The sequence below is a fragment of the Argiope bruennichi genome, chromosome 3 (genome assembly GCF_947563725.1).
Source record: "Argiope bruennichi chromosome 3, qqArgBrue1.1, whole genome shotgun sequence".
In the NCBI taxonomy this organism is placed as follows: domain Eukaryota; kingdom Metazoa; phylum Arthropoda; class Arachnida; order Araneae; family Araneidae; genus Argiope; species Argiope bruennichi.
Window position 1 is genome coordinate 130,513,775 of NC_079153.1, and position 14,040 is coordinate 130,527,814.

The 14,040-nt window shown below is 25.8% G+C and overlaps 1 protein-coding gene across 2 annotated transcripts in view; it reads right to left on the reverse strand.

Moving 5' to 3' along the window:
- The window catches only part of LOC129964130 (ryanodine receptor-like), a 214,693-nt gene extending 201,158 nt beyond the window's left edge, over window positions 1-13,535 (reverse strand). For both annotated transcript variants that reach the window (XM_056078821.1, XM_056078820.1), the window contains exon 1: window positions 13,378-13,535. In XM_056078821.1, coding sequence (XP_055934796.1) covers window positions 13,378-13,431 — 54 coding nt within the window. In that variant the 5' untranslated portion in view covers window positions 13,432-13,535. The remainder of the gene's footprint in view (window positions 1-13,377) is intronic.
- Between the last annotated feature and the right edge of the window lie 505 nt (window positions 13,536-14,040).

Sequence of the window (14,040 nt, forward strand, 5' to 3'; positions counted from 1 at the left end):
TTTAGCTTAAATCCGCCAATGTGCGCAAAATGCTTCAAAAGCGCAACAATTTATATAAATGATGGGATTTAATATATGATCTTAACAGCAAAATTGTAAATCTGTGTATAATTTTGGTATGAGTTTCTCAAAGCGAAGGCTGTATATCTATCTGCCTTTTTCCCTGAGAAAACACACACACAGAAAACACAAAACGTAATATGCTTAAAATGTGGCATATAGATGCAAAACAAAATTATAGATATATTAAATTTCAGAATTAGAATTAATTAAAAATTAATGAAAACCTTCAAACATTTTTAATTAATTGATAAAATATCCTAACTGATGATTTAATTTGAAAAAGCCTTAATTATTTTCCTCTATTCATCACATTATTATTCATAAGGGTCTTGCATAACTTTTGTTGGAAAAAAAATTGAAGAATGGAGCTCTTTTATAAATATTTTTTGACCTTAATTCTATATTTAAACAAGGTGTGAAATCCTCTAATTAAAATTTTGAAATTTACTTATTTACAAAACGATGCATTAATATCAAAATTCAGTTTGTTAAAAATTTATGGAGAGAAAAGAAAAATATTCCATATGTATCAGTGCTAAATTTTCTTTTTTGAAATTAAAAAGACATATTTTTATTTTAATCGGAAAATTTGATCACGAACCCTAGGTTAGAAAATAAATATAAAATTGCTACATTAATTAATAACAACTAAAATAATAAACAATCAATTAAATTATTTGCTAAAAAATTAAAGCTAAGTGAGCTTGTAAATATTAAAGAAAAGGTCATGTGATGGTTTTGGAGTATTTTTCTGTATAAATCCTTGTAAAGTTGAATCGTCCACAGTTTAAAAGACGTAAGGGTTGGAATGTGCCTTAAAATACTAATCTTTAATGCTAAATCAATAAAATTCTTTACATGCAACACATTATAATCTTTATCCATTTTTTTAAATACTAAAACTATAAATAGAAAATCATTATTGACTATATGGTGTTAATAAACGCTAGCAATTTTGTTATTTGTGGAAATTTGAAGACCTTTCAAGCTCAATGATTGTATTTATGAATTAATTTGAAACATATGATATATAAATGCTGAGAAGTAAAAAAAAAATGATTTATGACAAAAAAAAATTATGATTATTTGTTTCGTATTTTCAATTGTTTGTTTAAAGCACGTTTTAAATTCAATACTTTATTTTTTATTTATTTCAAACAAGAAATGTTAAATTTTGCTTTTATGATTTTTTTATCAAAGATGAACAGATACATTTTATTTAAAAAGGAGTTTTTTACAGTTTTTTTTAATATTATTACTTAACAATGTAAAGATAAAAATACATTTTGTTTCAAAACAGATTTTTTTTTTTTTGTAAAATGTTTAAAGTTTTATTAACTTGTTAAGTTCACATCTAAAAATAACTATGTAAATCGAAGTCTCCATTTGTATAAGAACTAATCACTTATTTCCGATATTTATCATGCTAGTTTTCCAACTTTAATCTTTTTTAAATAGTACTAGTTCATTGAATCGCTCTAATTTTTTTTATTCACATGAAAACTTTTCTGCAAGTACAATAATCTTAAATATACAGTTGTAATATAAAAATATGAGTCTTTTTTAAAAAACAAATTCTAGGAAACAAAAATATGTTTCGAAATGAATTAAGAAGAGCTAAAACTGAGATAGAATGAAAGTGAATAATAAACTTTATCCAGCATCCGGTTTGAATTTCTATATATAAAAGATAAACAGCTATAAGCGAGCATAACAAACGAGAAACAAAAAAGTAGGTACCATTGAATTAACAATGGGAGAAAAAGGGAATAACTGCAACTGCATCTATTATTTACGTAATAGCTGATATATCCGGTGCTATTCTTTATTAAAATACTTTCATTTTTTTGTACTTTTAATATAAAAACTACTTTTACAGAATTGCTACTCAAATCTGGAAAAAAAAATTCCTTGTATTTTTTCTGCACGCATATTCAAGATACGAGGAAATATGCGAATAGCACTCATGTGCTAGTTATAATGGAATATGAGTTTTAAAGCAGCGGAAAAAATCAGAAAAGAAAGCAGTGATTTTTCATTTATGAAATAACATATGAAAAGAAGGTTTATATTTATATAAAAAAATGTATCTTTATTTATATAGAATTTAGCAAGACAAAATTTATATGTTAAAGTGAGTGGAGATGTATTACATGGCATGCTCTTTAATAGTAAATCACACGAAATTAAGAACTCAGATTAAATAAAACACGAACAATTTTTGTTATGATGATACAAAATATTTAATGATTACTTCAGAAAAAACATGACAAAGCAAGATTACTTTTTTTATTTACTCATTTTTGGCAATTCAAATATTTGGGTATCAGTTTCTACAGATTTTTTAGCCATCAGTTTCATGGAGTTAATCCATAAAAATAAGGTACGTCATTTCTATACGACCTAATGTATAATGCCAGAAATAATGTATAATGTAATGCCAGTCGTTTATATGTAAAAATATTTCCCATATATCACTGAATGCATTAAAGGATAAATGTGACGCAACAAACTACAGCTTTAAATTATTGTTCTTGCACTAAAAAGTTCGAAACAGTTTATTTTCGGTCATTAAATTTGACGTGTTCGGATTTGACGTGTCATCTTTTCTTGTATTCTTTTTAGATACAAAGTCCAACATCAACATTGACTTTTTTGAAATAGCACACAGTCTTGTATGTTTTCCCATATTACTTAATTTTATTATCTTCTTACAAAGCGAGCAGTACGCAATAAAAGGATTTTTGTGGAGTTTCTCTAATCCATTCAGCAAAATCTGGATTACTTTTTTTATCCGTCTAATTCGTATTAAATACGGATTTTGAGCATCTCATAGTTTAAAAAAAAATACTCTAATCTATTTAGAATAAGCTCATAATTTCTCAAATAATAAACAACTCATTCAATAAAATAAATTGACTAAACACCACCGCACTGCTTCCGCAGATTGAATTGTTGCTAATCTTGCCAGAGAAATGTATTCTATTCTTTCAAGCAATTGTAGAAGTCTCGCGCATGCTCATTAGCTGCATTTCGGGAATCTCATGGGAATAAAACTGACTCGCAAATCGAAACTTAAATTATCTACACAGAAAAAAAAGGGGGGGGGGAGAAAAAAGGTGTGAGTTTCCGCTTTCCACAATCGTGAATGGTATTGTTTCGTTTTTAGAAGCTATGACTAAGATCTTTTTTTTCTCGCAATCTTTAGAGATCGGCATTTTTTAGATAGGAAAAAAATAATTAAGAAGCTTAAAATTCCCTGCATTTTCCCAGTTTTTATGAAAATTTTCAAATTTTCCTGCATTTTTCCGGATTTTTTTAAAACAACTTTTAAATTCCTGTTTGTTTGTTGTTTGTTTTTTTAGTTTTCTTTGTTCTCCCAGTGGTGTGACTACCTTGTTTTATATAAAATATTAAAATACACAAAATTCGTTTATCGTTTTAAACATTTTTTTTTCATTAAAATGAGAATATCAATTGAACCAAACGATTCAATCCCCTATATCTCCATAAACAAAAGCCGTATTAATAAATCTTTAGTTATTAATCGTCTGCTTTTTAAATTTCTCTTTAGTATTTTTTCAGAATCCTGTTATTTTGTTTTGAAAACAGTTTCTCGTTTGTATTCTTGTTTTGAAAAAAAAATGTATTACATAAATTGCCTTTGAAATAAATTTTAAAAACTTTCCAAAAATATTTTTAAAAATATCAAAAAATAGAGTATTTTAGAAAGAGGTAGCCTATTTCGGTAGAATATTTCAAAGTCTCGCCGTTGCCTTGATAATTTCCTTATTTGAAAATCGTCAGCATCTCCTCAAATATTATTAAATTAATAAAAATTGATACAGAAATTAAGATAATATAAAATTATTTCTTGTGAGATAATTTGTTCTGAAGTTGTTTCAGAAAAATGGCAACATTTCGGTTAATTTTTAATTAATTGATTATTTTACTTCTGGCCGTTGAAAAGTTGATAGTTTTCTTTGGTATTAGATAAATTTTATATTAAAGTGAACAGAACTTGGATAAATTCGAAACAATGGATAAGAAATATGGAATGCACATAAACATGATTTTTATTCATATTGAGATCAGCATGGGCGAATATTATAAGCAAAATAACCATCCTTGGTACAATAGACTAGCAATCGAATATTTAGGAATATGTCATTCGCAAAGACCGGTATATAACAAGAAAAATATCTGAACTGTTCCCTCCTTTTTCTTTATTGGATGTCAAAATCAGATTGCTGTTTTTCAATGAAATATTTTCGATTAGCGGTTGAAATTGTCTGATATCACATTACTGTGAACTCACTTGAGTAAAATTCATTAGAATTAATACAAATTAACATTTTCACTTTATAAAAATGTTTATGGCCTTATGCACACTGAAAAACTCTTCCTAACAGAGATCTCAGAAACTACATAAAAAATAATATATATAATTCTAATGTAAATGGCACAGAAATCGCTCTTATTACTTCTTCCAGAATGGCAGCATTGAAATGTAAACAACTCAATGTACGAAATTTTCTGCAGACTGCTTTATTCAGTGTTTTTACAGCTGTACTTAATTCAGTACTTCTCTAATTAAATAGAATTATTATATTATAAATTTTGCTCGCCGTGTCAAACACTTCATTCAATCAGAAGATTTAAAAAAATTAAAAAATAAACTTTATTCGGAAAGTTTAATAATCGAGTGTGAAAATAAGCTTAACCATTACTATGGATAATAGCTATGACTAACTGGAAATAGATGACTACAAAAATGATTCATTTCCCAAAAAGGTTTTGCATCATCTTAAAACACAAAAAAATATATCTTTAATGATATCTATTTCGTTTCTATAGTTTCTTTTTTTACTTTTAATAAATTCTTCAAGTTTAATTTGCAATGTTACGATGCTTTTAATGTTAGGTTTGGTTTGACACAACTTGGTTTGGAAAAAGCTTTCTAAGAGTAATGCTCACTTCACTTGCTTTGTTAATGCTATGAAACTCATCCATCAAAATATTCAATCGCGTGCTTTTGCTAATGTAAAAATTAAGATATAAAATTACTTTTTTTCTCATTAATTGCGAAATTGGATTTTCGCTTCCGCTTATATTTCATAATATATACACTTTTAATTTGTTGCAGAATGATTCGGTTAAAGTCCTATTTTTAAGTCACATCAAATAAACTGAAATTTTAAAAAAATGCATTACATATTAATCTTTTAATAACTTAAAAAAATCAACAATCTTGGAGAGCAAGTGGATCGCCAAAAGCGGCCAACTTTATGAATTCTGAGTAACTTCCCTTATTTGAAATACATGAGAAAACTTTTAATATTCATAAGAATGATTTTACAAAGCCATAAGAAAGACTTCAGTTGCTTTAAAAGTAAGTATAATGAAAAAGATCTGTATACATAACATTAAGCAATGGCTTTTTAACTATCGGACATATCATCAAAAAAATTTCTAAGACATTAAAGTAGCTTTACGGAAAGTTTCATTTGATAGCCAGCTTACATTAGAGCTGGCAAAAGACAAAGTGAGGGAATTTGCGGTCGGTGTGAAGCACTGATGAAAACAGTTTTAAAAATAGAAATCCGAAGGTGGCTTGACGTTCCATTAGCTTTCAATCTTCCCCTTCCGCCATTGTATTCCCGTTTCTAGAAAGCACCTTGCGAGAAGCAAATAGGATTGCTCACAAGCAAAATTTAGCAGTGAAATTAACAGGCTGTTCTAAGTACACAACTTTAATATGAAAGTTCGAAATTTTCAATTTATTTAATAATATTGCAGCAAAATAAGTAATTTTTCAGATATAAAAATATTTTTCAAATTTTTTAAATATAAAATTTTCAAATTTATATAGATTATAAAATATTCAAACTTTAATTATTAACTCTAATTAATTAATTAAAATTCTCAAAATTTGATTAAATTTTTAAAATTTTTTTTTATCTAAGTCAAAAAATTATCATTAGCTTACTTCATACATTAATTACTAAATTATTTCTAAAATTTTATACAAAATAAAAAAATAAGTACGTGTTAAATGTACTTTCTTTATACAAAATGGTAATAAATAAGCAAGCATATATATTTTGATACAAGCATGTTAATAAATATGCAAAGTTGTATAAAATGGTACGTTAAATAATTATGTACAAATTTCCGTTACACTGTTTTTTACCCTTCTTTTTTCACTTCAAAATTTATATTTTTGGACCTATAATGCTTGGAAAAATCGACATAAATAAGTCTAAAAGATGTAGGTAAAACTTAAAAAATTAATTTTGAACTATAATTTTAGTTAAAATTTATTAACTTATAGAACAATAAGTATCTCATTAAAATGTGTTTATAAAAACTTTTAATCTCTTGCTAAAAATAAGATGAAAGTGTTTATTGTTATTTAATATTGACAAAAGAAAGATGCAAGTAATGCATATATAAGTCAACAGCGCAATGAAATGTTAAAAAATTATAAATTATAAAATCATCGCATAGGAATTAATCCCACCCTGTCTGGGCATTCAGAGCTTTCTTTGTAACCGTCGTCCAGAACTTCTCAGTTTCCATTTTATTGATTGAGTCCTAAGAGCCAATACTGATGGCGGCGCACGCCCTCACGAAGAAAGTACGAAAGCGATTTCTTTTTATTGTTATGTTCACTATAAGGAAATGATCACGCCACTGTACTGACGATTTCTCATCCCCGTACTCGTGGTGCCCCTTCCGGTAGAATGTATTTACGTGATAAGTATAATCAACGAAAGAAGATATTGTTTGCCATTATATTTTTCAACCTATAATTTCAAATTGTGTATAGACATAATTCTTTTCAGAATTTTATATAAGTCCATAAAGTCATTATTTAAAAAAATTAAATTAAAATTAAAGTTTTTTTTTGTTTATTTATTTTCGTCTATTAATTTTCACCATTCAAAAAACAAGTAATTGATAACGAATGAAAAGATATATAAAACTAAAAGAATCAATCAATAAACACAAATGAGATCTTGAAAACTCAGATTATTTTCTTAAAAATTTTGAATAAAATTATTGAAGGACTTAAATATGACTTAAAAAATCCCGGTTACAGATTTTTACTAAGGTCTCACGTACTCAGTCATTCATCCTTTTATTATTATTGGTAATGGTAAAACAGAAATAGACTCAATAGAATAATTTCTAAGATAAACTGCCCATGATAAATTATATTCTATATGTAACTGCTGACTTTTCGATAAACAAAAGCTCTTTCAAATACTTGATGGGATTTCGAGAAAATTCAATTTATTACAGGAAATTATATTCATTAATATCTGCTTCACCTCTGTATCGGAAATAGTTAACTAAAATCGATTTTTTTTTCTTGTTTCAAATCTAAAATAGCAAAGAAATGTTTTTGATAAAAACTTGCTTATTTTAGTTAATATAAATAGTTTTCAGAAGTTGAAATTCATGCTAGAGGGGAAAATTTTATGTCTGAGTTATTTTTTTTTTAAATTTCTAGTTAAATTTTATATTTATTTATCTAGTAAATATAAAGTGAGAAAAATTTCAGAAAAATCAATCAACTAAAAGGAAAGTTGATTTCTGTTCATTTCTTACCTCGCATTAAATAAAATAATAATTACTGCATCAAAGGATTTCTATTTCTGCTTTTCATTTATAAATGCGTTTCGTTGTAATAATTTCATTATAAAAAATAGTGAATAAATGAAAAAAATTATTACATATAAATCCCACTAGAATTTTATTATTCTTATGAGCAATAAATTCATTAAATAAAGGTGAATTTCATCTAAATCTAATATCATGTTTTCAATTCTTCATATTAATTTTCACACTCTGATTTGAAAACTAAATTAAATAAGTGTAATCCAAAAACAAATTTTTATTTCAGAAAAGCAAATAATTTATACAGTCAACAATTTGTGAAATTTTATTGAAATAGCCCATAATTATCTAGCAGTTATTAACTTTCCTATGTCGAACTATTTATCGATATCGCTATTTCAAGGTAACGCTTGTGATAAATAGAATTTTTTTTTGAATTGAAGCATATCCATTTAAATGCAATGCTATAATATCATGATACTATAACATAGTACAGTAGAATTAATCAATAAAATAATTAATGTAAATAATCTATAATTTATTTACTAATAGTTACTAATATAACCAAAATTCTGTGCAATGAGATGCGATATCCATGTTCCTCGATGCAAGAGCATTAAGCGCATTTTTATTCATACAGTGCTTTTTTATAATATCTAGTAAGCTAATTTAATGCCCAGAGAAACTGCGAAAAGAATGTTGTCCTGATTAATCAAAAATATATACGGGAATGAAAATTGACTATGTTTCAATAGGAATATTTTTACAAAACTTAAGAAGTAAGAATGAATTTATTTATTATTATTTGTTTCTTAAAGAAGAAGGAATACAAATTTGACATTTTACTTTCATCGAATTTTCCAAAAAAAATTTTAACAATTAAATTTACATTTAAATCTTTTAGTTTCCAAATTGATATCGTTAATGTGGGCAAAGTTAGCAATATATTTCTGAAATAATCATATACAAAAAAAATTAATTTTATATTTCTTATTGTTTAATTGTTATTATTAATTTCTTGCTGGTTAATTTTAATATTATACTATTATTTTATCATATCACTAGTTTTATTTTATATTAGTACTGATTTTAAATAATAATTGTATTATAATATTAATTTTTATTACGATAATATTAACTTTGTGATGCTATTACTATTACTTTATTGTAATGTTAATTTTTTGTTAATTATAGCCAAAAATATCCCCACAAAATTTAGAATTTGTATATGGCAAGTCATTAACATTATATGAATAAAAAATAGAATTTTACTATACTACATAGTACACATGAATATATACGTATAATCAACTATAGCCAAATACAATATGATAATATAAAACATGAAAATTTAAAAAAATGCGATAAAAAAGATTATATTTAATATTTATCTTTGATGCAATTTAATGTTTGTGCATATAATTAAGTGCATTATTTTTATAATGATAAAACATTTTAATAGCGTCACTTTATAAATAAACAAATTTGATAAATATTCTTTTTTATGTATAGAAAGTTTATTAATAATTTTATCACACGACTTTTTTTAACTCATTAACTGGTCTTGCCTTTGATAAATTTTGTTGAATGTTTTGAATAGATCTACAAAATAATACATTTATGTAATAAAGTTGCTAAGGAATTTATTTGCTCAGGGTTTCCGTGACCAATGAACATTTGTAGTGCAAGCTTTTCTAGGCTATCTTTTGCCACAGTAAATTCACTTAACGTTATTCAGTGAGGCCTGTTTCTATTTCGGTCACGGAGACTGTCGTTCTTGCGTTCCTCCACAGCGGGGCAAACGCTGCGTCAGGAAAAACATTGTACCGCAGCCAAGAATCTTAACCATACAGAAGTTCGCTTAACGACTTTATGTCTGGCAGTTTTGATGGTTATTGTTGTGGAAATATTGTCACACGTGTTGATATGGAATCATGATGCGTGCTTACGAGCTCAGATTGTACGAGCGTGAACGCAGGCATTTTAGAAAATGTTACAATATTCAAGCGAACATGCAAAATTTGGCTATCTTTTTTTCTGAGAAAAGGGGAACTATGATGTGGATACATAGAAATGGGAAATTTTTTGTTAAATTTTCTCATTAAAAATATAGTTTGTGGTCTTTTCATCTCTGTGCCCGTTCAGGTTATAATTGCCTTATTTTTTACTCTAGATATTAAGTATTTGGAACAGTGACGACAAATTTAAATGATAAATGGAAGAAATGATTTTTTTTTTTTTTTACTCTCAAACATTTTGGTTTAAGATGATAAATGAAAAAAATGAACTTTTTTTTAGCTCTCAAACATTTGGGTTTAAGATAATAAATGAAAAAAAAATCAACTTTCTTTTTAATCTCAAACATTTAGTAATTTACCTCAGGCACTAATGATAGCAGTAAATTAAATGTATAATATATAATTGTGTTTCAGTTTAAATAGGATGCATTGTAGTATAGAGCTATTATTTGAATACCTTGAACAATAAATTTGGTATTAAAAAATTATTAAATGAAACTATAATTTTAAAATAGATCATGACTTATATCTTCTTAAAAATATTTGAAAAAAGTTTAAACCTTGATGAGTTACATTTTTTTTAATAATTAATGCAAATTCACTCATCAGGTAAACAGTTCAATTTAGAAATTTAAAAAAAAATCCTTTATAGATGCAATGATGCAATGAAAGTGGTAGGTATACATTTCAAGATCATAAAAGATACAAGTAACAATTTTTTTTTCTTGCTTGCATCCTATTAATTCGATGTTGAATATTTTTTAAAAGTTGAATAAATTTAATTATTGAAAAAATAATTTCTTTTTCATGCCATATCCGTCACAAGAAGAAATTGTTTCTATTAAAGCGGAATATGATCTGAACTAAAGTGCAAACAGTGACCATAAATTATATAAGATTCAAAGAAATCGTAACGTATAATTGGATTTATTCCTTAAAATAAGACGACCATCTTTCATATACAGAAAAAAAGTGAAAAAAATAAAAATATAAGCATTTTTTGTTTTATTTTTAAAATGAATTGTTAGCAAAGTATAATATTTTTTTTTTTAATTTGCAACATGAATTATAAGAATATAGGCAATTTTTTGATTTACAAAATGAATTATTCATATGTAAATGAAAAACCGTATGGTTAGAAACAACTTATACTATTTACAAGTACAAATCAGTGCCATTTTTTTTTATTCCTGGATTAACTAACAGTTTAGAATTAACCATAGTCTAAAATCGGGACTAACTTAAGCGTCTGATTGTTTTATGTAAAGGAATCTTCTTATATCAGATTATATTTTTTAAGCAAAAGCAATTATTGAACAATTTGTTTTAATTTTCGTGAGCTCTTTAAGGAAGGGGAAGGAGGTAATTTTCATCAATGTTTTAATTATATCTACATTTTTTTTATCTAAAAAAATTTACTTGATATGCTGTAAAAAATATTGTATTGTAAAATTTCTTTATTTTTCTTATTAGTTATAGTTCAGTTCAGAATTTTAAATAATTATCTTTTACATACAAATCTTTTTGGAAATAAATTGTATTCCAGAAGGCACATATTTAAATTTCTGTAAAAAAATATAAATTTTTATTCAAGACTCTTGTATTGAGTCTATAAAAATTTTCCACATGTATCAATATGCTTCATTTTTTGAAAAGGAAAGGAACTTCAACAATAAACGACCTCATGAAGGCACAGCCCGTCAAAATATCACTTTATTATTTTTTTTAGTCCTATTTTTAAAAAAAATTGATTTTCTATTTAAATTATATCATATTTAAATCAAATCTAATTAGGTTTTTCGTTCATCAATTCCTTTATATAATTTTTGTGACATCATGAATCCAGCGCTTTACTGAATCTTGGTTTTTCATTATTTTTTTTAACTAAAACTTTTTGGAATGAATAGATAAAAACTGGAAACTTGCTCTAAATCAAATAAATAAAGATATTGGCAAATTGTTATATGTAAAATTTGAAAAAACAATTCCCAACCGTAATAACTCTAAATAAAAAAATAACTACCAAAAATTAAATTCATTAATTTATTTTAGTAATTAAATAAATTTAATAAATATTTAAATTAAAGTCCAGTTACAAAAACATCATTAAAAATTGGCTTACAATGAATTTAGTTCAAAAATCAAAAGTTATTTTAGAAATCGTTCCAGCGTAGTAAAGTATTCAGTAGTATTTTTGTAAACTAAAATAAACATCTTTATTTTAATGTTACATTTATCCAATACCTCTGGTTTAATAATAATAATAAAACTTGTATCGAAAAAAATATAAATAAAAAGTAAATTTTTATTTAACTGATAATAAATAAAGATGCGAAAAAGAAAAGTTTTTCCATTAATTTAGTTTTCAATCTCTTTGCATTTTAGGAAATGGTGCTCTAAAAACTATTTACAAAGCATTTTGTAAAAGACTAAATGGCTGATATGCATAACGCAATAGCTAATTGGGTATGAAAATATATTGTTTTTTTTTCAATTTTTTTTATAAGGAATATACTTTTTTTTATTTTATTGACAGAAAAGATAATTTAATATTATTTGGATAAAATTACAAATTATAAAAAGATGCAATAAAAGTTATTTAAACAATTAAAAACTATTTACTTACTCTTGGAATATTGATTATATAAAACATGTTAGGAAATAAATGTTTCCATTGAGAAAGTAGCAATGCATAAATGTAAAGACAATAAAATATAATAATAACAAGAATTTCATACATAAAAACACTGCATAAGAATCAATATAAATTGAATAAATTCTAAGTTATGCATTTATTCGGAAAATAATAATAATATAGAAGACATGATATTTTTGTATGAAAAGTTTGCAAATCTGAATTACAATATAAATATGAAGGTATATTAATTACTTTATTGTTATTATGAAATTTTTTTTAATGATTCTGAATCCTGAAATTTAAGTTTACAGATCTATTAAAAAAAATTTAAAAACAACAAGGAACATTGAGGAAGAATAATTAATATTTAATAATTGGCAAAAATAAAAATTTAAATTATTCAGTTTATTAAAGACAATAATGAGCTCATTTGACAATTCTTGTATCAGAACTTTCTATTTGTTAGCAAAAAATTCTTTCGAGACTCCATAAAAAAATTTAAAATTTCATCCCACAATAATAATAATTTAAATATTCATTTCCATATTTGTAAGAACTTTTAGCTTAATTATTTGATTTACTTTTACAAAAATTATTGCCACAACTACTTAGAAAAATAAGAAAATGAAATTCAAATATATTTTTCAATTATTCTATATTTGTTTAATTACCGTGACAACTCAAAACACTATTTAAGTACTATATTTATAAGTAACATAAGCAGCTTAATAAATTTTACTAAAAGGAGAATAATAGTTCATTCGAACCATATTGTATCTCAATATTGCTATATTGCAATTACTCATCAATCCATTTGAACCATCATTGCAATTTTGTGCAACCAAAAAAATATTGCCAAATGGAATTTTTTTAATCTAAAAAAATTTTTTTTTGTCTATTATTACTCTTTTTATTAATCATTTTTATTCTTTTTATAAATTATTATTATTCTTTAATTTTTATATTTCATTTGCATTTTTTTTTCAAAAAAAACTATTTATGCACAAAATTACATATTGTCTGAACACTCACCGTTCGCAAGAACGAGACATCATCCTGCTCGGAGCCCCCCTCGGCCTCAGCCATGTCGGCGGCTTACGAACACTAGGAAGCGGGTGCAATCCGAACCCCAAGATCAACTCCAGTCGAAGTTAACCGCTGATCCGTGCCCCCTCCATCTGTGGCGGATACGAGCCACCACTGTGTCTCGGCACCAATGGACCTGGAAAGCGGCCAGGGTTGCTCTTGGCTGCATTCCTCCTCTCGAAACACAGCCAAGGAGGAACTTTTTCAAAGCCAAAAAGGGTTAATGACGGCTGCTTAGCCCCCCTTTAGAACCCTAGGGCTGAGAGTTGTTATATAAAAGGTCATTGCGCAACGGGGAAGGTTTTCGTAGGGATTTTTAGAAAAGGGTGGCACGTGTGTTCAGTGGCAATATTGATAAATAAATATTTTGTTTATTTTAAAAGAAAAAGATAAGTAACGTTATTAAAAATAATTATTTTCAAGAATATAAATTTAAATACTAATTAACACACTAACTGGAGCGAATTTGACCGCAAAATTGGAATTTTACTTAATTGTGAACTGTATTATGAAAATTATTTATTCTTTTCTTCTTCAAAAACTATTTAGATGCTCATTATGCTTTTCAGGGCGCATTCGTCAGTTAAATTCTATATAAGACAACGCAAT